The following is a 26516-nucleotide window of genomic DNA, read 5'->3' as shown; positions in this document are numbered from 1 at the left end:
TGGAATAATAAGCTTAGGACTGAGACTGTACATCAGTGAGCCCGGCCTGAGGCCTGGGGTCAAACTGGGGCCTGGCCCTCATGGAGTAACCCTGGACAGACCAACCTTGGTGTTCTTATCTAAACCATGGCAAGAATAACAGCCTGGTTCACGGAGTGCTGGTAAGACAGGAGTCCAAGACCATCAGGCACTGCTGTGCACCACGTTGGGCTGTGTGATACCAGAGCCACCTTGTGTTAAGCACTTTCTAAAAGCCAAATAGATTTCAAGCATTAGCTCATTGAATCCTTACAACAAGCCTAGGTATTGGGATATCATTATAATTTCCATTTTCCAGATGAGACAACTGAGGTTTTGCAAGGAGAATCTTTTGCTCAAGGTCATACAGCTGGGAATCCGTGAGCAGGACTGTGAGCTCAGGGCTGATTGACTCTGAAGCCCCAAATCTCAACCATTACTATGGTGAGGTCTCATTTAAGATCTAGAAGGAACCCTTGAGGTTGAGGGGTCTTCCAATTTTATAGCTGAGAAAATTGAGGCCCAGAAGAGAGAAAAGATCAATCTAGTCTCAAAGCTGCTGCTGCTGCTGCAGCTGCTGCTGCTGGAACCAGGCCTAAGGCTAATGCTACTCCCTTTTACTGAGTACTTCCTAGGTGCCAGGTTCCAAATGATTCAAGCGCATCATTGTATTTAATTATTACCATAACCCTAAGAAGCTCAAGGTTATTATTAATCTGATTTTTCATTTGGGTAAATTGATTCAGAGAGGGAGGTAGCTTACTCAACACCACACAGCTAATTAGTGGGAGAGGTACAACTCATATCCAGAGAGGCAGATTCTAGAACCCTGTCCAGAGTCACTTTGTGGCACTGCCTCCTTGAAGAGGCGGGCTGGCCACGCCCAGCAGCCTAGGGCCCAGGCAGCCTTTTTGCCTGCCAAGGGCACAGGGTCTACAGGACTCCCAGGGCATGGGGCTCCTGGGCAGGGCAGGGCAGGGTGAACTGAACTGCACTACCAAGGAAAGTGGGCACAGAACTCGGGCTGGCAAGCTCAGTCTGCTCGAAGACCATTAGCCCCCTGCCTCTGTGAAGAGAAGTTTATCCAACAAAATGCAGGCTCGCAAAGAACACATCCTGCCGTCTGTGTCTTGTGTTGTAGGCAGCGCACATCTTGGGAGATGTGTGGATGAAAGGCACCATATAAAATGCAATCAATTATGAATCACCATTACTGAATTAATCACATGTATGATTAATACAGTAATAATAATTAATGGGAGTATGGTCTAGAGATTAGAGCTAAGAACTGGCAGGGAGGAGTCACAGTATTTCCTGGAGCCTCTGCCACTGCCTGGAGATGTCACCTTGGGGGAGGCCCTGGGCTGGGGTCTGGGCTTCTCTCTGCCTGCTGCTACCTTGGCTGTAGAAGTAAGCAGTCCAGGGATGCCTGGAAACCCCTGCATGGTCTTGAGCACTAGCCACAGGAGCTTGCCACCTGCTTCCAGCAGCATCTCAACAGCTCAAAGTCAAGGGGACAAAGAGTTACCTAAAGAATCAAAATCTTGGTCTGGCAGAAGCTAACAGAGAGAACAAGGGTGGTGGGTTTGGTTGGTAGTATGAGCTAATTTTATCTGTCTGTCCTTTTGTCTGTCTGTACCAGGACTTGGCTTCTGTCAGAAATCCCCACAGGGCCTGCACCTCTCATTACAAAGCTGGTAGGAAGACTACTTTTGTATGTGACTTTATAATTTCCTATTACTCATCTATTCCACACATATTTCCTTATTGTAAGGAAGTCAAGAGACACAGAAAAAATGTCTATGATAAAGCACATACTTTCCCCTTCATCTCTCCTGTTCATACTTTGGTGTGTATCTTCACAGTCCATATATATATATATATGATTATACACAAATCTTTTTACAAAACATAGATGGAATACAATTAAATGCGTTCTTCTGCAGCTGCTCTGTGATAGTAGATTCTACATACACAATTAAATTAAAACTGTGCAGTGGAGACCAAATCCCACCAATGAGGAGGTCGATGAGGCTGCGGTTAAGAAAGGAGCCAGCAATTATTTTGGGGGGGAATTCGTTAACACTTTCTTGCCCCTGGTGCTCTGCTTCTTTCATTGCAGGGGGGAAGGTCATTTGTCAGAAGGTACCTTAATGAAGTTTAAAAATGAACATCCCTCTACCACCTGGTCCCCACCTGGCAGGAATCCTATTTGCACTTTACTGTTCACTTAAAAGAAACACAGTCTCCTGGATGCTGCTGTGATGTGCCGTCAACTCAGGATTGTAGCATAGGGACCACCCTCCTGGGCAATGCCCTCACTGTGCAGATGGAGAAACTGAGGCCAAAAGTGGGGACTTGATTGCTCCCAGTCACACAGCTGACTCTCAGTCCAGTGCTTCTTCCACTATCCCATGATTTCCAGGGCTGGAAAAGAGGAGTCCAGAAGACAGGTTCCAGAATCGGGCCTGGAACAGCCTGTTGGCATCAGCTTGTCACAGAGGCATGGGGAGATGGGGAGGTGCTGATGAGAGGCACTTAAAACCTTGTATCTATGGCACATGCCTTGGCATATGGGTCACTCAAACTATCCCAGCAATGACAGGGAAGATGCAATCCAGGGTCCCTGCACTGCATTTACATGAACGACAAATAAGAAATGTCTTCCCCCAGGTCTCATAGGCTGTTCCTGACACCATCCAGTCTGCAGTGATGATGGAGGGGCAGGGCGTTCCCAGGGACTAATGACCCTGCCTGGGGGTGACAGCAGGCTGAGGGCTGACTTTGGTCATCACTCACCCTGTGCAGGAGCCCCATGCAGTGCTGTTCACTGCTGCCTGCAGGCTGAGTGCTTAAAAATCAAATTGCAGAGCTCTTTCTCATCTTCTGTGGAGCTTGCTCCTGCTGGGTGCTGAGACCATGAAGCAGGTGACCAGGGCTGGCCTGTGTCTGCTCTCCTGGACAGCTTTGTGGGCTGGGCTCATCTTCCATGGGAGGGATCTGAGAGAAGATACAGGTGGAGGTACTTGATGGCCCCTGCTTTGACCACTCTTTGAAAAAGGAAAGACTTACCATTCACATATCATGTACAGGGAAACTGAGGCCCCAAAGCAATCTGTGCCATGCCTGGAGTTAACCAGCAAGGGAAGCAGTCGCAGAGCATGGTCTGCAAACCCAGGAGCCCTACCTCCCAAGTCAGAGTCTTCCTTAGCTGTGTGACCTTGGGCGTTACTTAATGTCTCTAAGCTTCATCTGTATTTGGGACTTTGCTAATAGCAGTTAAGTCACAGGCTTTGGAGGAAATATCAGTGAATAATGCACACAAACTGGTTTGCACAGAGCCTGGCATGAAACAGGTGTTCAATAAATGTTACATCATCATCATTATTATTATTACAGCAGAAGACAGCCTTTAATTCTGCACCCTCTGCCTGTGTTGTCACAAGATCCTAAACGCTATTCCACAGTACAGCCCTCTCTTTGCGTTTAAAGGGGGACAAGAGCAGGGAAGGGTTAAGGTGGAAGGAAGAGGTGGCAGTGGGATGGTGCATTGAGGTGCCATATCTTGCTCCCATTCCTAACACCCTCTGTGACCTTGGACCAGTCTCTCTCTCTCTCCTCTGGCCCTTTGTTCTTGATGCATTCAAATAACAGTGCTGGCTGCTTGAACGCTGCAGCGAGAACCCACCCTAGGAGGCCAGGAGAGCCCCCAAACACTTATGCTCCTGGAAGACCACAGAAGTCCTCCTGACAGCCCCAGAAAGCAGCCTGGCAGGAAACCTCCTGGGAGTTGGAAAGCTCACGGCTACCCCCGCCCCCCACTAGGTGGCCTCTGCCCCCTGGCAGGAGCCCTCCCACGCTCTTCACCCGTGCCTGCCCGGAGGGAGGCAGAGAACCCCTTAGCAGGGGCCCCTCCTGCCCCCCTACTCTGCACTCTCTGCAGAGCTGGCATGGCTTCGTCAAAAGCAGGGCCCATCAGGGTGGAGGCGGCGATGTGTCAGCTGGTATTCAGGCTCTGGTTGTGCGCTCAGATCGCTCCCCCTCCCCATCTCCCCAAATCCACCCACCCACCCCTTTACCCACTGCTTGGGGCCTTCTGGGTGGCAGCACTTCACAGAGGGAGACAGAGGAGCAGCCTTGAGCCCTTGGCTGTTGGGGGCGGGGGAACTGACTCACTTGGCCCCCTCCCTGGTGCCGATGGGGCAGCCCCCACGCCCATGGGCGCTGGCACCCCGGCCCGCGCCAATGTTTTGGAAAAAGGAGCTGCAGCCCTGCTGCGCCTGACCCGAGCCCGCTGAGGATGCGCTCTGGGTACAGGGACCCGCTGGCCCCCGGGCCTGGAGGAGATGTTTAGGCAGCGACCCCTCAGAGCCTGCTGCGGCCGCCCTGGCTGCGGACCCGCCGGGACGCCCCTCCCCGGGGCCGTGGCGCGTCCCCCGAGTCTCGCAGTATTTCCTTCCTGCACCTTTAAGAAGACCGTTGCTCCGTGGTGGGATGGTGTGTTAAAGCCACACAGAGGAAGTTACGCAGCCCGGATCAGACCGAGAGATAAAAGCCCCGATGGTGATCGTGAGTGATGGCAAGAGGATTTAGCCTCGGCATTAACTTGGAGCGGAGTGCAGGGGGGCAGTGACGCGCCCGCCATCTGGCCCGCGCCGAGCTGGGGGGATGCCCCGGCGCCCCGACGAGCAGCCGCGAAGCCCACCCGGGCCGGGGGCCGCCCGGAGCCCGCGCGCCCGTCCTCCCCGAGCCGCCCAGGGGGGCCAAAAAGTTTGCACTTGTTAGCGGAGACCTCCCGCGCGGCCCAGGCGGGCGATGCGGGCGGCGCGGGCGGCCCCCTCCCCCGGCTCGCGTCTCCGGGACGGCTGCGGGCGGCCCTCCCGGCAGCCGGAGGGCTCCCCAGCCCCACTCTGACGGCGGCGGCGGCGGCCACAGCAGCGGCGGCGGCGGGAGCAGCGCGAGGAAGGAGCCGCGGCTCGCAGCCCTTCGGCCCTCGCCCCCGCCCGGAGCCTGCCCGAGGGGGAGGCGGAGCGCCAGCGGGTGGCGGTCCCCGGCCTGGCGGGTCCCCGCGCCGGGAAGCTGCTCCGAGCCGGGGTAAGGCGGGCGGGGAGAGCCCGGGAGGCGAGCGGGGGGAGAGATGCTGCGGCTTCGCCAGCCTGGTTTCATTTCTAAAGGGCTTTGGTGACCATGCAGGCTTCCTGGGGCCCAGGAGCCACTTGCAGCAGCCCCGCAAAGGCTCGGATGCAAAAGTTATTTGGTAGCGGCTGTTACTAGCGGAGGACTGGAGTCGCCCGAGAGGGGTGTGTGATGTGCGTTTGTGGCGGCGTCTTAAAGGAGTAGCTTGTGTTTCTGGCTGGCTCCCCCCACTCCGGGTCTTTTTCTGTCGCGAGTGTATGTGTGTGTGTGTTGGTGAGGATGGATGTTGCAAGAACGCTTAGATGTGTTTGTGAAAAGGAAATGCACCCCGCTCTCGCGCCACTCCCCCCATCTCATCGCCACCTTGCAGTGCCACCCCCATCCCGTGCTCGCCCATCTCTGCAAACTGGGGAACGTGAGTTGCACAGGAAACTCCTGGCCAGCTACGGCCGGAAACTTCTTTTGCTGCCGTGGAGGGGGTCGGTAGTACGTGGGTGAGGGGCACGGGGATCGGCGTGGGGACCGTGTGTAGTGGAACTTCGTCCCCATCTGGCGTGGCGCGCAGGTGGGGGGAGCAAAGGTGGAGGGAAGGCGGGAAGAGGACCGCGGGCTGCGGGGTCCTCCCGCTCCGGAGTAAGTTGTCTGTCTGGGCGGGGCAGGGGGTCGCCTCTGGGAGCAGCGCCGGGGAAATAGATGCAACTAGTTCTCCGGCGCTTTGCTGGTGTCTTTTAATTAAGGGAGGTGGTGCTAAATGAGGGAGCACCACAGTGCCGGCCGGGCCTTTATTAAAGGCATAATTAATCATTGCTCCCATGGCTTGCACGCAACTTGAGAAAGACAAAAAGCAGCCACGGTTTTGCCGGACTGGTCTCTGTGCAACGCACTCGGTTTGCAGCTGGCCCAGAGTGCTAACTCGACCCGGACCCGGAGGCGCCTGCGGTCCCGGGCTAACCCCACCCGCGCGGCCGGGCCACCCTAGGGCCTGCCGCTCGCGCCCCGCCCCCCGCGCCCAACTTCCCGGGGCTCCCCGGCCACTGAGAGGCGCGGGGAGGGGTGGGACACGGGAGCCAGAGAAAGCGCCCTTTTCCGAGGGTGAGGAGCACCGGGGACGCGGGAACCCAGGCGCCCTCCGAGCTGGAGGCGGACGCCCAGCACCTCCTAGACCCCGCCCGGGGCCGAGGACGCGAAGGTGACCCCGGCCCGATCGAGCGCCTCTTTTACCTCCTCGCCCCCAGCACCACTCCCCAAAGACAGAGTTCACCCCTCTCTGCCGCCTGGCCGGGCTGGGTCCCCGAGGAGTCCCCGGCGCCGTCCCTCCAGCGTCCCCCGGGGCAAGTTTCCCCCAGGGCGAGGCGCAGCCGGCAACTCCGGGAGGAGCCTGCGGCGAGCCCAGCCCGCTCCGGGAGGCGCTAATTCAATAAGACGGAGAAATCTGAGTTCAGAAATCCTGATAAAATCTAATTTTCGGGTTTTAATACCCTGGCTATCAGCCCCCCTCGGTTCCTGAGGACTCTTAAAAGAAAATAAACGACATTGATTCTATTTGTTTCTGGGAGCTGCAGCTTCTTAATAATATCAGGTGAAGATATATTTTCCGCGGAGAAAACAATCCGCCGGGATACAACCTCTCACTCTGAAATTTCCCCTGCCGGCTTCTCACTCTCTGCTATCCTGGTTATTCCGGGGACTCTTGCTCCCCACTCCTCTTTTTCCTTTTTGGCAAAAACCGACTGTAATATTCGTGTGCTGAGCTCAGAATTCCTACTAAGATGCCAGCAACGCCCGATCGATTGACAGGTGGTAAACACACTCTCCCCTATCCCACCGCCCCCCAACCCCCCGCAGATTTTGTTTTTGGCTTTTTTTTTTTCTTTTCCATTTTCCAGGGAATGCGTGGCATTTAAGCCAACAGAACTGCAAAGCAATGAATAGATTTGTGAGTTGCGCCTCCCCAGCCTCCACACTTGCTGCCTCCCCGCCCTGGCCGCGTCCAGCCGCTCCAAGCCCAGCGTGGCTACTGGTCCTGCCGACGGAGGACGCCGGAAGCTGGGCCCTCCTTGCAAATCACAGCCTGGTGCCCTGGTTGTCCCAGCAGCCAGGAGCTCCCTACCTGTTAGTGAACAGTTGGGAGTCAGCTGCTGGAAGAATTAATTAGGGACGTGCTGTTTTCTGGGCAGCGGAGCTTGGGTAGAGGCATCCAAACCTTTGCCGGCCGCGCTATTTTATTTTTACTACATTTTCTCAGGTTGTAAAAATAGACGACGGGCGGGTTGTTTCTGAGAGTTTTCTAGCAAGGAGCGCGTTCAAGGCCAGGCAGGCTGTATAACAGGTTTCTGTTTGAACAGCCAGAGGTGAGACGTCAGAGTGTGGTCCTGGTCGGGTTCCATTCATCTCATCAGAGAGAGGGACAGGGTCACCTAAGGCTGACGGATGAGTCCCGGGCCTGGAGCATGGGTGCTGGCTGGGGGCTTCTCTGTGGCCTGGGGTGCTGAGGGCAGCAGGTACTCACCCCACAGGTTTGTCATTTTTGGCAGGAGCCGTGTGTGTGTGTGTGTGTGTGTGTGTGTGTGTGTGTGTGTGTAGAGAATGGGATTTTGTGGTAACACAGTTAACTCTTCAAGGACCTTCCATGTACAATGGCTGAAGAGCATGTCAGGTGAGCAGCAGACTGAGATTCAGCATCAATGTCTGGGCAGGTTGGGAATTTAAATGCAATAATCATAATAACTAGAATAATAATGCAGGCCCTTCTACTGTAACTCATTGCAGTCACCTTTGTCCTATTGGTCAATATTTTTGGCCAGAATCCAATGCTGGCCAGATTCAAATTTTTCTGGTGATGTATCAAGCGCCTGAGAACACACCACATTAATGGAGTCATGTATTACCCCTTATAACATTCATATTAATTAGATCTAGTATTTTAGCTTTTAAATAATTATCAGAAACTTAAAATAGTAAAGCAACATTTATACTAGTGATCCATTTATAGACATACCCTCTAAGGATGACTGTAAAACATTGGCCTTGAGCAGAAAACCTAATATAACAAAACAGTTACTTATGTGGAAGTCTTCAACATCCTAGTTTCTAAAAAAAAATTAAATTCACCAGTTTGGATTGTGCCTGTGGTTGGGGAGATGCTTACTGGTACCTGGTTCTAATTGTTGGCCTACACACGGATCAGTCCTGTTCACATGCTCGTAGTTATGGTCTCATCTCTGCCTTTAGCAGCTTTGACATTTTGACTTGTCAGTCATGATATTTTAAAGCAACCATTAAATCTTGGCTCCTGGGGATGCTTTAGAAAGTCTCTGACCCCCAAGCAGGGGCACTTCTGCTGAACTAACACTCCTATAAATGAGAGAAAAGGCACCACCTCTTAAATAACATGCCCAGTCTCCAAATGTGCAACTCTCATATTAATAAAAAATAACCCAGTTTTCTCGGGAGACCTTGCTAATGCAGCTTCATTTTTTGTGCATTTTGCTGGAGATCTTTTGTTCTTACGCATCTCCATTCTCCCCCTTTTTAATTTGTTGCAGGTGTTGTTGCTAATGAGCTCTCTCTCTCTCTCTCTCTCTCTTCCCATCTTACAATGAAAGACAAGCCAGACCCCAGACACCTGGATGGATTGAGAGCTGAAATCTCAGAAACTTCATAATAAGTTGCTGATGGCTACCAGCCAAGGTCAGCTGGCCCCCATTAGTACCTGTCCCCACCAAAGCAGAGCCAAATAACCTTCTCTGCAGTTAACACCTCACTAGCTTTTTTATTTTCCAGTTCAGTTGTACCATTGTTGTCACTTTAAGCCCACATGAAAAGAAATCTCTTTTATTGGTCTGAGATGCCAAGTCCAATGCCAAAGAGCGAACGTGTTTCCAGCTACATGTGCAACTCCTGATTTTATTTTATCTTTACAACACAGGCTGGAGGGTTGTTTGGCAGCTGTGTTGACCGCATCACACATTAAGGCCCCTTTAAAGACCTGGATTGATTGGACGGACAAAAATTAAAAGCAATCTGATCTGGTCTCATGCTGGATCCCGGCGGATTTTCTCCTTATCCCATTTCCATCCATTGTCACAATTTGAGAATCTGCCTGATTTGATCAGAGTCACCTCCGGGAGAGGTGTGATGCCAAGGTTAGGAGGACGCAAAGTTATGGGCAACTTTTTGATCTGCCCATCAGCAGTCTGAGAAACGCTGGCTCTGAATTTTCTCTATCAGCCTTTCGGGGAAAAAAAGTTCCTTGCTGTTTGCAAACCTTCAGCGCTTGAGATCCTGGGACATCCCTGCCACCATCATCCAGTGGATGTGGCATTTCCATGCGGAAGCTGCGAGTCCCACCTGACCCCCTTGCTGCCTCTCCAGGACCTCTCCTGGCCGCGCCCCCAGGCCTGCGCAGCCATGCTGCACCTGCTGGTCCTCTTCCTGCACTGCTTCCCGCTGGCCTCTGGGGACTACGACATCTGCAAATCCTGGGTGACCACAGATGAGGGCCCCACCTGGGAGTTCTACGCCTGCCAACCCAAGGTGATGCGCCTGAAGGACTACGTCAAGGTGAAGGTGGAGCCCTCGGGCATCACATGTGGAGACCCCCCTGAACGGTTCTGTTCCCACGTAAGTCTGCCCACAGCTGTTTTCTTTGTTTAGGCCAAGCTGGGGGTGGGGGGCTGGGATAGACCCTTTGCTGGGTCAGCCCAGCAGGAGGACCAAGATGCAAAGCTGACTTCTCTGCATCTTGAATTGAGACCAGGTCTTAGAATGGGTCAAGGCAAAGACCATCTGGAGGACTCCAGGGTCATGAGACATTGTTCTCTTGAAGGGGGTAAGTATTGTTGCCAGCTGACCACTAGATGGATGTTTTCCTCTTGGGAAGATGATAGTTTTCAGTTCCTCAGCCTCGAGGGTGAGCCCCACCGCCGTGTAGAAGTCCAAATTCTGAGTGTGAGTGAGATGCTGTCTGTGACAGGACTCTCTGACCCTCCTCTATTCATCCCTTCTGCGATTCAACCTCCTTGCCCATCCAGTGTAATCCAGCACTATGAGGCCAGGGTGTGCCCTGAGCTGGCACTCAGAAGAGGTGGGTTTGACAGCTCAGAGAGAGCTTATGATGGAGGGTGGTGCAGATCAGGGTGTGTGGACAGTACAGCAGAACCCCTCCATTCCCATTCCTCATGTCATGCCACCAGCAGGGGTTAAGCAGGGGATGGCAGATGTTCAGGCATTGTCATTTGGGTCCCTAGTTAGAGAAGGAGGGGTCCTAGACCCCCGGGGTACTTGGATACTCAAGTAATGTTACCAGCAAAGTGATAACCAATGTCACTCACCATAAGCTACAGGAGTCTGTATAGTATGAGATAGGAGCCGTAGGGTGTGAGCTCTGGACCAGTGACATCACTGGATTTCTGTTAACATCTGTAAAATGGGCACTCAGCTCACACAGGGTCACTGGAAGGAGTTTGTGGTTTAGTTAATAAAAGTAAAGTGTTCAAATAGGGTCAGAGACAGAGCAGGTGCCCCACAGATATTAGCCATTAACATTCCAGTCACATAGATGGGGAAACTGAGGCAGTGGGTTGCAGGTGTTTGGTCATAGTCACACACCATGATGTGGTGAAAGTCACTAACATAAACTGCCCGCTGACAGGCACCTTTTCACTGGTAAGTGCCTTGGCAGCCTGTCCCTGGCAGGGCAGGACAGAGTGGGCAGCCAGGCTGCAGGAGTGGACAAGAGGAGTTCATTGTTGTCCTTGGGACAGCTGGTGCCTCTAAGCGTCCTTGGGGGATCCTTCAGATCTCTGAGTTTATGGTGGGGCTAGCCCAGCATCCCCACTCCCTGCTCCTGAGGACTTGATCCCATGGAGCTGCTTGTCACATAGACCAGTCAGCACAAGAAGGTAGGTTCCTACTTGTTAGTGGTGACAAGGCCATCACTGCAGGTGGTGGCTGGGCTGGAGAGGGAGGGAGGGAGGAAGGGAGAAGGCAGCATGAAGTCAGCATCCATGGCTGTGTGGTCTGGGGCCTCCACACACAGGTGATGCGGGGCCCCCACTAACTCAGGGGCAGGCAAGGGGTTGGGCCCTGGAGGTCAGGGCTGAGACCAGGGCAGCAGCCCATTGCTGGTCTGCATTGAGCTCTTGGGAGGACTTTCACACACATTCCCTGGACGGAGTCAACCTCTGCCTCTCATATTATAGTCCCCACGGTATTTTTTTCCTTAAATATTCATTATTGCTTTAATGTGCTGAGGGGGTCGGGTAAATCATAATTCATAGGACCAAGTTCAGGTCAAGAGAACTGATGAAGGTCCAATGCCCTCTCCTGGCCAAAGCCTGTCCAGGATGTCCTTGGATGTGGACCTCTATCTGCCCTGTCCCCACCCTCAAACAGAGAATGCAGCCCACCTGGCAGCTGCTGGGGGAGGTAGTCACCTCCCCGCAGTCCTGATGCCCACAAGCTTGAACCCAGGTGGCTGCCCTTGAGCCTTGGATCTAGAAGGAGCTCTCTTCTTCACCCCATCCCCTTTCCTCTCCTGGGAGGATAGGCGTGGAGGGCAGGGAGGAAGAACAGTGTCTCCAAGATCTCCCACAGGGTGAGTCCTCAGGGTCTTGACACCAGTTTGATGAGCATAAATATTTCTTTCTTTTTTTTATGAGCATAAATATTTCATCACTGGCTGCCACCCGTGTGGCCAGTGAGGGTGGGGCCACTGTCTTGGCAGGTGGAGGGCAGCCTTTTGAGGGGCTGGCTTTTGTGGGGAGATTACTTCCAGATAGATCTAGATTCTAACCCTGATGCCACCATTTATTGCCACTTCCCATAGGCGTATCCTGGGTGTGCTCTGAAGTGGGTCCTAATCTAATCCCATTTTAGGGATTAGAAAGGGGTGCCTAAATCCTGCCAAGGTCACCCAGTAGAAGGCAGGCCGGGAACTTGTCTGCGGCCAGGGCCTATCCACCAGGCAGCGCAGCCTCTCCTCTCAGCTTCTGACCTCCCCAGCCTTTAGTTTCTTCCTCTGTCAAGTAGAGAGAATCCTGCCCGAGTGTCCTGGTGCAGGCGGCCGGTACAGGCCACCTGCGCATGCCCTGGGTGCACGCTGGCACGTAGTAAGTACTCAACATGCAATAGAATCGTTACTGGCTTGTGCCTGTTGTTACTACTCCCTCCCGCGGTGCTTTTGGGGCTTCTCTTTGCCTTTCTCCAGCCTTGAGGACCCCACGCCTGCGTTTGGAGCCTCTGGGCAGCAGGTGGATCGAGGCTGCAGCTCCTCCAGCATGGCAGGTGGCATTGACCTGCCACCAGGGGGCGCACCAATGGCGGCTAGATGGCCTGCTGCCCCCTTAACCATGTAGTCAACCCAGCAGGTCCCTGCTCCCTTTTGTCCCTCCTGTGGCAGGTGCTGGGCCTGTCTCATCATCCAGCCCACTGGAATATGAGCCCTAGAGTACTCCCGGAGTACCAGAGGGGCTGAGAGGTGGACAACCTTTTCAGATTGAGGAGCAGACCCTCTCTATCCCAGGCTTCCTGTCCTTCAGCAAGGCCGCAGGAGAACTGAATTGTAAATTCCAGCCTGGCGAGGAAGGGGAGGAGGATGAAAGACAAGATAAATGAATAAATAAAAACCTATTGGCTCTAAATGCACAACCAGAATTAATAGGGATGAGCTCTCAACCAAGGATTCGTGTGCAAGGGCAAAATTTCAATGAGGGCTGCAGGAAAAGCAAGGTGAGCCCCCTCCCCTGTCCCAGTTCCCAGAACCCGCACTGGAGGCCAGCCTGGTGAGGGGTGGGCAGTGGATGAAGGCTTTCTCAACCCCTCTAAGTGTGACTGTGGCTCCCAGGACCCCTTTGGGATGGGGAGGAGTCCCACAGTGCTCCATAATCCAGGTCTCCCACCAGCTGCCTGAGCCTTTCTTGGTGCCTCGGAGACAAAGCCAATCACCTAAGACTCAGGAGAGAGATGAAGCAGGAGAAAGAGACCCAGAGAGCTGCCGTTCAGGCAGGGTGGTGTTTAGAGCAATCTTATACCCTTACTCTCCAAAGAGTGGTCCTTGGAGCATCCACCTCCCTTGTTAGAAGTGCAGAATCCCTTGTTAGAAGTGCAGAATTCCGGGCCCACTCAGCCTGCTGAGCTAGAATCTGAAAGTAAGAAACCCAGGTGATTGGGGGGCATACAGGGTTTGGCCCCATGGCAGTAGAGGAGGCCTGTTGCTGAGGCCTGTGGCTGCTGGCTCCCTTGAGACCTTTGAGGGTTAAGGGGAGAGGGAAGAAAGGGGGAGAGAACAGGAGGAGCACAGACCTGGGAATGAGAGAATAGAGCCAGGAGTTTAGATTTCCAAATGCTGGCCTCTCTTGTCAAGGTAGGGCCCGCCCGTGCTCCACTCTGAGCATGACCTGGTGGAAGACTCCAGAGAGAGGGAGCCCCATATCTTGACAAGAGCTGCAGGCCTGGGATCTGACTCTCTGAGCTCACATCCCAGCATTGTCACTGTGGGCCTGGTGGTGTGGAGCAAGTCATTCAAATTCTCCAAGCCTCAGTTTCCCCATTAGTAAAAGGAATATGATTATGACTGCCTTGCCCAACTCACCAACTTCCTAGGAGAAGGAAATGCCCCTTTCAAAATATCTGGAAGTGCTTAGCTAAGAGTCTAAGTCTGCTCTAATGTGAGGCGTGACTGTTAAAGCTTATCCAATCTTGCTAGGCTTGTTCTTCCATAAAGAGTCTGTTCCATCAGTCCTGTGATGTCTGTTTTGACAACCGCAATTCTCTAACTTCAGATGTTTGCTTCCCCTGTGGACTGTGAGCTCTTCAAAGGCAGGGCTGTCACCTCATCTTTGTGTCCCCAGCGCCTCCCTCTTGGTTCCATGGGTGCCCAGTGGGTGTTAGCTGAACAAATGGAAGGATGGGAGGAAAGATAATGAAATCCAGGCAGACTTCTAAGAGAAGAAGGATTCAGGGCTGAGTCTGGGGGGAAGAACTGGGGTTTTGCGAAGGAAGCCTGTGCTGCTCTCCAATGCAGCTCCTGTTCTGTGGGATTTGTAATCAGATCAAGCCGGGAGGTTTGCACAGTTCTGTCCTTAAGTCAGTCACAAGTGACTTTGGCACCTAAGCTGCACCCGGCCCTTGGTTAACCCACTTAATCTCTTGAAACGCCCGAGGCAGGGCAGCCTAGGACAAGAACAGTGTCTTGAGATGACATCTTGTTGTACAGTGAAGTCTCCTTCTTGGGGAGTAGATGGAAGATGGGGGTCAGTGCTGCCACTGGGGCCACCCACAGTGTGACATCCTTGCCTCTGACTTTTATAATGTTAAGGGGCCGGGGCTTGGTGGGAGGCAGTGCGATTGGAGTGCAGTGGGAGAGGGAAGGGGCCTGGAGGGGACATTTTTCTGAAGAGTGTTGGAGGCTTAGAGAATCTAGACTTTTTAGATCCTCCTTTTCCTGGATCATCTTCCTCTACATTCCCAGCCCAGATTTTTAACACATTTCCCTTTTTCACCTTTATTTCGTGTATTATCACAGCTGCCTCCATCCCCTGTGTGATAAGGCAGGCGATGGACAGGGGTCAGGTGGGGCCGGGGGTGTCGTGCTTGTCTCTGCCTCTCTGGGTTGTTGAACACTGGATAATCCCCTGGGTCTTGGCTTTCTCATCTGAAAGGGGGGTTGATACTAGACACAGCCTCCGAGGAAGTTTGTGAATGCTCAAAAGTGGGTTTTTGTTTGTTTGTTTCATTCTAGAATTTAGCTTGGCGGACGAAAGAAATGGAAGTAGACGCTAACAGACAGAAAATGACTCTGTAGGCCAAGCAGGGATCCGGCAGCGTGCTCCGAGGAGGGTTCAGAGGCGGGAGGGTCCAGGCGGAAGGAACAGTGTGTGCAGAGACACAGAGGAGGGGTGTGGCTGACCCTGGCTCCTCACCATTCTCTGGGGCTAGGAGAGGGGCAGGAGGCAGGTGAGGGCCAAAGGTGGGAGCTCAGGACATGGAAGTCCTGGGCAGTGGGGCTGCCCCAGGCCTCCACCAAGGGTCAGGCTGCAAAGCCCTGTTCCCTGGCCTCTAACCTGGCGGGGATGCTGTTCTTCTTCCTGGAGGGGCCGGGTGTGAGCAGAGTGAGGTGTGCCAGATGATGCGGAAACAGGTTCTGTTCGGCTTTGCTTTGCAGGATCTGATTTGTTTTTCATCAGCAGCAGATTTGCTTAAATATATGGAAATGTGTTTCTAATTCCCTGAGCACACACCAACTGCTGGAGGGGGTTGGGGCGGGGGGGTTGGGGGTGGGTAAGAGCAGAACCTATTCTTGGGGGAGTCGGGGGGAGTTCTAGGCCCCTCAGCTTGCTGCTGGTAGGCCAAGGCCCCGTAGCCTCAGTTTCCCCAATGGCACAACCGTGGGGTTTGGTTAGATTAACCAGTTCATTCAGCTTTCCTGGGCGGGTGCCAGGTATGTTCTAGGAGTTTGGGGAAAATCTATGTCAGTGACAGACAAAGTGGAAGACCCCCGTGCAGATAGAGGGTTCCACATGTGTCCCCTAGGCCTGGCACAGCACCTGCATTTTTTTTAAAAAAGATTAAAAAAACTTTTTCAATTGAGGTGAAATTCATATAACATAGAATTAACCATTAAAAAAAAATGTTTCCGTCCATGTGCTCACGCCTATAATCCCAGCATTTGGGGGGCTAGAGCAGAGAGGATTGCTGGAGGCCATGAGTTCGAGACCAGCCTGGGCAATGTAGAGAGACCCCATCTCTACAAAAAATAGCCAGGCATGGTGGTGCATGCCTGTAGCCCCAGATACTCCAAAAGCTGAGGCAGGATGATCATGAGCCCAGGAGATCGAGCTGCAGTGAGCTGTGATTGTGCCACTGCACTCCAGCCTGGGTGACAGAAAGACCTATTTCAAAAAAAGAAAAGTTTTATTGTAATAAAAGAGATCTCACCTAAAATTTGCCTATTCTAAAGTGTATAATTTGGTGGCGTTTAGTGCACCCGCAGTGTTGTGGCACCACCACCTCTATCTAGTTCTCACCCTGCAGGGAAACCCTGTACGCAGTTACTCCCCTCCCCCACCGCTGGCTGCCTTTTTGTCTCTGTATTTACCCATTCTAGATATTTCACACAGACCAAACGTACAAGTGAGGGTTTGTGGCTGCCTTCTTCCACTTAGCATCGTGTTCCTAAGGTTCACTGGTGTTGTAGCCTGTGTCAGCACTTTGTTCCTTTTCATGGCTGAGTAATATTCCATGGTACAGATAGACCGTATTTTTTTCATCTACTCATCAATTGATGGACATTTGGGCCATTTCCATTTGGGGGCCATTGTAACCCTGCTCTGGGTATTTGTGTACCAGTTTTTGTGTGGGTATATGTTTTCATTTCTCTTGGGTATATATATATATATATATATAAGGTCTGATGATTAAGTTTGTGAACTTGCCACCGTGTGCAGCACTGATGAAAAAATTGTAAAAATTCATTGAATTGAGCATCAGAAATCATCAGCTGACTGCAAGAAGCATTGCAGACCAAGTAAACATGAATAGAGAAACAGCTAGGAAAATCTTAACTGAAAATCTTAGCATGAGACGGATGTGTGCAAAAATGGGCTCTTGCATCACAAAAAATGTACCTGCTCACACGGCCCTGTCTGTGAGGGAGTTTTTAGCCGGTAGAAACAAACATCCCATATTGGAACACTCTCTCTACTCACCTGATCTGGCTCCCAATGACTTTTTTCTTTACCCAAATCTAAAGAAAATGTTGAAGGAAGACATTTTGATGGCATTCAGGACATCATATGCTGACAGCTCTGATGGGCATTCCAGCAAAAGGGTTCTGAAATTGCTTTAAAGGTTGGACTAGGTGGGGGCATGAGTGCAGAGCTTCCCAAGGGGAGTACTTCAAAGGTGACTGCGGTGACATCCAGCAGTGAGGAGTATGGCACTTTTTCTAGGCTGAATTCTACAGCCTAACTGTCAGTCCTGGTATACCTAAGAGGGGAGTTTGGGGGTCATGTAATAATTCTACGTTTAACTTTTTGAGGGACCTGCCAACTGTGTTTCACAGAGGCTGCACCTTGTCACGCTCCCACCAGCCACGTACAAGGTTCCAGTTTCTCCACATCCTTACCAACACTGGTATTTTCCATTTTTGTTCTTTATGGTGACCAACTTGTTGGATGTGAAGCGTTGTCTCCCTGTGGCCTTGATTTGCTTTTCCTTGATGGCTAATGATGTTGAGCATCTTTGCAAGTACTCTTCGCCATTCGCACACTTTCTACGGGGAAATGTGTGCTTGAGTCCTCTGCCTGTTGTTTAATTAGGTTGACTTCTGGCCGTGGAGTTGCTCATCAGATATTTTGGATGCTAGACCCTTATTGGATATATACTTGAAAATATTTCCCCTCAGTCTGTATTGTATTTTCACCTTTGATTATGTCCTTTGATGCACAAACATTTTTAATTTTAATAAAGTCCAATTTATGTATTTTTTTCCTTTCGTTGCTTGTGTTTTTGCTGTCTTATCTAAGAAACCATTGCGAAATCCAAGGTCAGCAGTATTCACTCCTGTTTTCTTTTAGTACTTTTCTACTTTTAGCTCTTCCAGTTAGGTCTTTGATCCATCTTGAGTAATTTTTTTGTATTTATATACATGATATACATGGTGTGGGGTAAGGTCCCGCCTCATTCTTTCATGTGGGATATCCAGTTCCCCAGCACTATTCTAAAGGGCATAATCTCCTCCTACTAAATGTTCTTAGCAAACTGGTCAAACATCAGCTGAGCACAGATATATGCATTTATTTCTGGGCTTTCAAATCTTTAAAGCACTGAGCATCCTGTGTGTGGTACTTCATCAAACCCTCCTAAATATCCTGGGTGGTAAAAGCTACTATTACCCTTTCATACCCATCTTAGAGACGAGGAAACAGACTCCAGTAGTAAGTGTGAAGTCAAGGCTCAAACTTAGATCCCAGTCATTTAATAATAGTTATTTCCTGGTAGGCCTGAGGAGGAAGACAGCCCTAACCCTTGTCATTCCCTACTGGGGAAACTGAAGCCCAGAGGCTAGAGGGACACGGTAGGCCCTGGGGGCCTGGGGACAGGTGCTTTCCGCACCTGGTCTCCATCTATCCACTCACACCCTGGATTTGACCTCACGCATCCGGTGGCATCTGGTGGGACGACAGGGAATGCCTGCCTGGAAGCCACCTCAGCCAGGGGGTGCTGAACCTGCTCCTCCAGGGACCGGGAGTTCCCACATTCACTTTCTGGCCTGCTTAGGTGAGCTGTCACCTGAGTTCACCACCTGTGACTGAGACACTGCCCAGAGCAGGCTCTCCCCGGCCCTGAGGGGACCAAAAACACTGCCCCCCAGCCCACCTATAAGCTGTGGTCCTCCCCATAGTGGCAGCCACAGAAGGTGGCTAGAAAGGATGTTCTGAGACAGCTGGGCCCAGGCTGGGGGGAGGCAGGACAGGACGGTGACAGAACATTAGCAACCACTATGAAGTCAGCAGCCACGACTCTGTCCTGTGGCTTCAGGCCTGGCTGTCTGCTGGTCAGCTGGGGGCGTCATGAAGCGAGGCTGGGTACCACCACACGTGGGGCTGCTTCAGTAGGCCCGTATCGCGGCCATCCAGTGCAAGGTGCTGGGCAAAGCATTTAATGTGCGAAGCTTTTCACATGCTGTCAGCAAAACTGAACCAGGGAGAGTACAGATGAGGAAGGAGAGGCTCAGAGAGGTGGGGAGACCTATCCAAGTTTGCACAGCCAAAGCCAGGATCTGTCGCCAGAGCCTTGACCACCATCCTGCGTTTCCTTGCTCTGTAACGCAGGAATCTGCATGGCCTCCTGAAATTGGGAGACCGAGGGGCTGGAATCTCACTGGGCAGCCACAGAGGGGTCCTCTCACCTCTCAAGGTCTAGTCAGTAGGAGGAATTGGAATTGAATGGCCATGTTTATGGATCTGTCAGATCTAAACAACCTGGGGGTTCTAGAGCTGCCCCTGCTATGAAAAGGGACTCAGGCCTGTCCTCGGGGACCTGGCATTCTTCTTCCCAGCACAGTTTGTCTTGGGTCCCCGGGGAACCATTTGGCCTCCTCGGCCCCTCATTCTACCTCCCTCCTGCTGCCCAAGTCATTTGTCCACTTGACTCCAAGAGTCAGCCAAGGAAATAAAAGGAAATGAAACATGACTGGGCATTTCCCACAGCAGAACTCTGCTGCCGGGCAGAAGGTGAGAGGGGCCCAGGGAGAGACGAGATCCCCCCAGCCCCCGACCGCGCAGGGCCTTCCTCTGCTGCCAGCCTGAGCAGTTCACCGGTTCTTTGGGGGATGATGGGTTCTTGGAGCACCCCTTCCCTCTGGGGGTTCAAGAGATGGTCAGAAGCAGGTGGCAGCCAGAGAAGACTACTGTTCAGATGGCACCTTGTCTCTGTCCCTCTTTCCACCCTGGGCACCCTCTGAAATCTTTGCCAACAGTTCTGGGTCTGGCATTGCGCTGGGGACTGGGCCCCCCTCTGTATTGGCTGCCAGGAGCTGGGTGACCTTGGGGAAGCCTCTTTCCCCTTTGGGGTATAGATTTCTGCCTACAAAAGGAGGGGTCTGCATGCTGACCTCAGAGTGTTCCCGGACTCTGCCTCTGGAGAGAGGGCCAGAGAAGAGCAGCAGCCTCCCTGGCCCAAGCAGACCCAGAGGGAAGAGAGAAGGCAGGGGACCTACCCCAAACCCCGGAGCCAGAGCACCTAACTTTTGGGGGTCTCAGCCCTCTTGAGAATCCACGGTGGGTGCTCCTTCCAGAACAACACACGTGCACACATGTGTGCAAACACTGGTGCATGCATGCCTGCACAAACAAGTTTGCAAACACTTGTGGGAACTTCCCAGATCACCTTGAGTCCACCTGTGGACCCCCCGTTCAGTCGTCTGCACTGAGAGAGCTCTGCCCTCTGGGGACTCCTAGGATATGGTATTCAGTGCCTGACAGGGCTTGTCGTCTGATTTTCCTGATTCTGCATCTTCTTCCTCCTCAGCAACAGCAGCTAACGTGTATTGAGTGTTTAACGCAGCAGTTCTCAACCTGTGGGTCACGACCCACAGGAACTGTATTAAAGGGCTGCAGCATTAGGAAGGTTGAGAACCAATGGTCTAACATATACCAAGCACTTAATCTAAACTAGCTCACTGAAGACTTAGGGTAGAGTTCATGTTTATAACTGTTTTGAAGATGAGGAATCAGAGAAGGTAAGCCACTTGCCCAAGATCACACAGCTTCTAAGTCAAGGAGCCTGGCATCTCCAGCCTGGGCTGTGCAGACCCAGGACCAGGCCCCTAACCAGGCTGCTTGGCTGACATGAGTTGCTCTGAGCATCTCAGAAAGCGCCTGATAGGTAGAGGTGGTTATCCACCGTGTGTGTGTGTGTGTGTGTGTGTGTGTGTGTGTGTGTGTGTGTGTGTGTGTGTGTGTGTGTGTGTGTGTGCCAGGTAAGCATCCTGTCCCTGTCAGCCTCTCCTCCCCTAGCACACCCTGGTGGCCTGGGAGTGGGGTTGTGACAGTGACGTTTCCCTGCCCTTTGAGACATGTGGAGTCTGCTGATCCACTTACTTGATTATTCACTTATTTCATGTCTATTTGGCAGTATGCGTGCTCCCACGCACCAGCTCCAGGGAAGGCGAGATGGCTTTGCCTGGAGGAGCCTGATCTGTTTTTCTGGGGAAGGAGCAGGGGAAAAATATATGCCCAACAATGGACAATAATGATGGACCTAAAAATAGAGGGTGGAGGGCACAACAGGATGGTGGGAGTGGCATCAGCCAAGGGCTCCAGGCCCATCTGCCTAGCACCAGGCAGCCCTCCCTGCCCGCCTGCTTGGTTCCCCGAGGGGTTGGCTGCAGCCCAGCCGGGAGAGAGGCATGGGAGGGGGAGGGGGGGAAGTGGGGCTGGAAGCTGGCTTGTCCGCTTTGCTGCTGCTGCCTGCTCCAAGAGGGAAAACTGTCCCCTTTGGGGTTCTTCAAGGCAGCAGCCTTGACCTTGTCTGCACATTGGAGCCTCTTAGAGCACCATTCTAGCCCAGTGCCTGGGACCTACCCCCAGGGTCTGCCGTGGTTGTTGTGGGGTGCCCCCGGGTGAGCTAACGGGAGAACTGCTGCCTTGGGTAAGGGGTGTCTCCACAGCAGGAATGGGGGGACTTCAGATCTTGTGGTTCTCTTCTCCATCTCCTCACTCTGGGTGGTCTTCTTGAAGGCTTTGAGCCCAAGTGAGAGACTGTGACCCCAGAAAGAACGGAGAAGGCAGGGACAGGGCTGCCCTCCCTGCTACTTGAGCAGTTCTCAGTGAGGCTGCACAGTGGACTCAGCTGGGAGCTTTTCCTGCCCCCACAGCCAGGCTGCACCCAAGACAAACACTGCAGACTGTCTGGGTGAGCCTGGTTTGGGGACTTATTAAAACTCCCCAGGTGGTCCCAGTTCAAAGCAAGTTTGAGAATCACTGACTGAAGTCTGTCCCAGGACTACCCTGGATCCCTTCCAGCCTTCGGCATCTTGGTTTTGAATTCAAAGACCAGAGAGAAGAGAATTCTGAGGTCTGCTGTGGCTCTCACAAGCCTCCTTTATGTCTAAGCTCCAGGTACTAATTGCATCCTCGTTCAGGCTTCCTGGGTGCCCACCAGCCTCCCCTCCAGCCTGCTCTCCTGTGCTCCCCACCAAGCTCCCCACTTGGGAGCCATGTGCATTAACCCATTGTTCCCTGCAGCACTTTGCATGTCTGGCCTGGCCTTTTGCTCAGTGCATCTCCCTAGAGCACCCTCCTCCCAGCCTGGACAAATCTCCCTCCACCTGTCTACACTCACCTGCCTGTCCTGAGCCCAGCTGGAATTCCACCTCCTCTGGGGAGCCTTCCCAGATCTTGTCCAGGGCCCGTAACCTGTGCCACTTATGGGGACCAAGCCACAGGTGACTTCTCCTGTGGTCATAGCAGAGCCATCAACATTCCCCTAAGATTCTCACAAGGGTTCAAAGTGCCCAGGTTCTGACAAGTGTGACCTTGAGCAAGGGCCTGGCCTCTGGGGGCCTCAGCCCTCTCACCTAGAGTAGAGTGAGGATGATGATAATGACAGGATGTCACAGTGTGGGTGCCCTCTTTAGATCACCGATACCAGACTCTCAACCCTGGCCATGCACGGAGTCACCTGCACAGGGTTTGGGTTGGTTGGGTGGGTGGTTGGTTGTTTTGCTTTCAACCTAGAATAGAATTGCTGGCCTTGGAGCCAAGGACTAATGCCACACCCCTCCCTGCCCCAAGTATTTTGATGGGTGGCCAAGCTGCTTCTCTGCGGTTATTTTGCATATAAAGAATATTCAGAAATAGTCGACGCAGAAGTTAATAAATAAATCCATGAAATCTGACAGTCCAGACTCACCCCTCCCACCCCGAGTGGGACACCTGTCCAGGGTGCCCAAGCTTGACCAAGGGTGGGAAAAGCAGGAGTTTCTTTATTCTTTCTTCTGCTCCGAAGCCTCTTAACTCCCCAGAGACCAGCAAGAGGAAACCATAGATGGTCTCAACTTGTGGCGGTTCACATGGGCAGGCCCCGTTTGATGGAGAGTCCTTGTCTGGACACTGTGTCCACTCCTGAGTCCTCCAGAGAGGGGCCGTGCTGAGGAAGGGCAGTCATCTGCAAATGTAGATTAGGCACCTTGCCTGTGCCAGGCTCTGCCCCTGCCTTCCTGGAGCACACCGTAGGGAGGGGACACGCACTGAGGAAACTTGTGATCAAGTGTTTGGGGGGATTTTCCGTGCAGTGGCCTGAGAGGTCTTCTCTGAGGAAGAGAAGCTTAAACAGACACTGGGAAAGGCTGGAGGGTGGGGGGAAGTATGCGAAAAGAAGGAGAGACTGGTAAATAGGAAACAAGGCGAGAAAGAGAGATTGGGGGAGAGACGCACACACACTCACACCCCCACCCAAGTCTGTGCAGGAGGGCAGAGCCCGGACCAGGGGCTTGGGCTAGCCCCCGGGAGGAGCTGAGGGTGTGCTGTGCATGGCAGAGGGCGTTTGGCAGCTGAGAGGTCCGTGGGGCCCCAGCCCCTGGCAGGAAGCACAGGGCAGGCACAGTGACCAGTTAGGGGACAGAACTGCTGGGGAGCCTCTCCTTGCAGCCAGTGTCTCCCCTGCTGTCCCCGGGCCTCTGACAGAACCTAGCTGAGGCCCTGCTGATCAGCGCTTCAGCCCAGGGCAGCTCTCAGAGAGGAGGATGGGGCTAGAAGAGGCCCAGGGGATTGGGGAGCAGGAGCGGCAGCCGGGGCCTGCCCCTTACCCAACCCGCACGGAATCCGAGCCACTTTTTCCCTCCGTGATAAAAAATATTCATGTCAGCAGAGTCGGCCCTCTTCAGGAAGGCTGCCTGTGTCTAGCTTCTGCTTTGCTCAAGCTTTTAAAGAGCAGGACGCTTTTCCTACTCCCTAAGCATTTTCTAAGTCCTGAATCAATAAGGCACTTTACCCGGCTCCTCTGTGCAGCTTCTGTCCTCCACGCCCTCCTCCTTTTCCTCTCTCCCCTCCTTTCCTACTCTCTTTTGTCCTTCCATCCCTCTTTCTTTCCTTTTAAAAGTATTAAAGCTCAGCTTTTGGGCAGTTGATGGTGGGCAGGAAGGGGGTCTGATGGGCTGGGGCGGGCAAGCACCTGGGAGGAGCAGGTTGAGCCTGTGTGTTGGGGGCGGGGGAGGAGTGGGAGGAGCTGGCTGAGCGCTCCAGCTGGCCCTGGTGGAAAAGCATTTGAGGTTCCCTGAGCTCCTGGTGCGGGGAAGGAGGAGGGCTTGGCCTAACCCAGCCTCCCTCTCGTTTTCCAATCAATTAGAAAATATTTGCAACATAACCAGAGAAAACAGGGCAGGGAGAGCCCGGAATAAGGAGATACGTGGGTGAGCACCAAGTGTCTCCCCAAACTCTCTCAGGAGGGCGCAGTCCAGTTCGTGGTAGTTAAATCCCTGTCACCAGAGGTATGCAAACAAAGGGGGAGCCAGGCGTGAGACAGGTGTCCGTCTGTGTCTGGCAGGCCGTCGAGCTGGGGGTCTGGCGTGCGTCAGTAGCACCAAGCATCTTCAGTGGGGATAGAATTCCCCGCTCCGAACATTCCTGGAAATCTGGCTGTGGGAAGAATCCACATATGCCCAGGGCAAAACAGAAGGGATCCTCTTCTTTTTTTTTTTTTTTTTAAATACAGTTTTAAGTTCCTGACAAGATTAACCATCGTCTAGCCAGAGCTGTGGCGGGACCCCCTTCCCCACCCCTGGCTGGTCTCAGGCTGAGGACAGCTGCCATTCTTGGGCCTGCTGTCCTGACAAGCAGTGGGTGGCCATGCAGGGCCAGCATTTTGTTCTCACCTTGGCTTTCCAGCAGACACTGTCCTGGGCAGCTCAGTCCACTGGGCAGTCTGATGTCCCTGACACCCACGCCAGGCTTGCTGGCTGCCCTGCTGGGGGGTCCGAGTTGGTGTGAGGAAGACTGAGGCCTCTGGTGTCCTGCCTGGGCGGGGCCACCCTCGGAGTCTGAGGATGTTTGCCAGGTTCTGTCAGGGAGTCTGGTGTAAAAGTGGGTGAGTCCTCTGCACTCCCAGTCACAGAGGCTCTGGAGGGAGGAACACTGCAGGCAGGGTTGGAAGGAAACGCCTAAATGCCGCTTTTCCTCCCAGTCAATGTGGAGCTGCTCTGGGTCACTGAGGAACTGACGTGAGTTTTTCTGAGTCCCACTCAGGCCGGGTCATGTGGTCTGAGGCTCCGGGTCCAAGGTGGACCTTTGCCCAGGAGATGCCCACTGTGGCCGAACTGGAGGGAGAGTGGGAGCAGCAGCTCCTCTGGTGCACTGCTGGGATGACCAACCCCTGAGTCCCTGGAAGTCACCTCCTGTGGGGCACTGGCCTTTCCTGCCTGAGTGATTGCTGGGGGTTGGAAGGAAAATTGCTCCAACAAGAAAAAGAAAACAGAGAAGCCTCTGGGCTCCAGCCCAGAAGGACCAGTCGGTTTCGCTAATTCACAAGCAGAGAGGGTGACCTTGCTGTTGTCCAGGGCTTTTGCTGAAACCCTTGGAAAGGGAAGGAGAGAAGCCTGGGGGCGGGGAAGGAGTTACATGTGGAGAGAGCCAGAGGGTCAGGGATCAATGAAACCACAGAAGGAGAAGGTGGGGGAGGAGAGCGAGCACGGAGGGAGGGAGGGAGGAGAGAGTCAGAGACCGTCAGGGCAGCTAGAATTAGAATCGGCTCTGAACAGAATCTCCATTTCCGTTTTGTTAATAATTTATCCCCACTGCAACTTTTCTTACCAATAAATAGGAAATAATTTGTTAGGGAGAATTCCCTGGGCACCCCAGTTTTCTCTCTGGAGTCTCCATGCCCTTCCTCCTGGGCAGCCTGGGGACTGAGGGACACACAGAATTTAAAGTTTAGGATGTTGGTGTCAGGCAGGTGGCCCACTTGGGCTCAGTCATTTCAGAATGGGAAAACTGAGGCACACACAGAGTGAGGTCATATGTGGTATGTAGGGAAGTCCCTTAGTCCCAATTCCATGACCCCATGGGTCGGGGCACTTATTACTGGTATGCATGCCTGCTCAGGCCAGAAGAGTCCTCTCTAACATTCCAAAGTGCATGGCGGAGGGTGGGGCTGGCTCTGCTGCCTTCCGGCCTCCTCTCTCTCTGCTCCTTCCCCCATTCTGTTTTATAAGGACAGAGCCCTGCTGACCTGGCCCCTGCCTTGGTACCCATGCCCAGGACCCTCCTGGACAGCCTCCCATATCCCACCTTGGACAGCAGTTGCCTCCAGCCCCAGTGAGGTTGACAGGGCTGGGGATAAGACAAGTTCAGTTGGCAACTCAGCAGACAGGTTCAAAAAAACTGTCAACTACTAAACTGTGCCTGCCCACATGCCTGGGCGGCAGAGAGATGTGCTGTCTGCCTCCTGGGGGGAACCCGAGTCTGTGGAGAGCGGCACAGGCTGGGGGCGGTAGCTACCTTTCCCTTTTGGGTGAAGGGCACAACATCCCAAGGTGTCTCAGAACCCAGGCTTGAGGGTACCACTCCTTGGCTTCTTATCCCACCTTGGCTACTGAGGACCCGCGTGACCTTGGGGAGTGCTAGGCACAGGTCTAGCACGGAAGGTATGCTCCACCAATGGCAGGTCTTGCTGTTTGCTGAAGCCACAGGGCTGGTAACAGTCCCGGGCATGGTCCCCACACCCATCGTCCATGAGCTGGCGTCACGCAAGGTGCTTGCCATGCGACATGTGGTGTCATTCTTACAACAACCCTGCGAAGTGAGTGTTATGGACCTCATTGAACTTCCTTTCACTCCATAAAGATGTACCCTGTCCCCAAG

General features: G+C 53.1%; 1 protein-coding gene across 6 annotated transcripts in view; it reads left to right on the top strand.

The window, feature by feature from the left end:
- Window positions 1-4990: 4990 nt before the first annotated feature.
- The window catches only part of NTNG2 (netrin G2), a 64818-nt gene continuing 43292 nt past the window's right edge, over window positions 4991-26516 (top strand). For 5 of the 6 annotated variants that reach the window (XM_053572601.1, XM_053572610.1, XM_053572597.1 and 2 more), the window contains exons 1-3: window positions 4991-5112; window positions 8700-8844; window positions 9083-9777. In XM_053572601.1, coding sequence (XP_053428576.1) covers window positions 9565-9777 — 213 coding nt within the window. In that variant the 5' untranslated portion in view covers window positions 4991-5112; window positions 8700-8844; window positions 9083-9564. Of the gene's footprint in view, window positions 5113-7280; window positions 7811-8699; window positions 8845-9082; window positions 9778-26516 lie in introns of those variants that run through there. The other variant, XM_053572586.1, reaches the window with a different exon arrangement.

The sequence above is a fragment of the Nycticebus coucang genome, chromosome 2 (genome assembly GCF_027406575.1).
Source record: "Nycticebus coucang isolate mNycCou1 chromosome 2, mNycCou1.pri, whole genome shotgun sequence".
Classification (NCBI taxonomy): Eukaryota; Metazoa; Chordata; class Mammalia; order Primates; family Lorisidae; genus Nycticebus; species Nycticebus coucang.
This window is presented reverse-complemented; position numbering and strand designations above follow the sequence as displayed.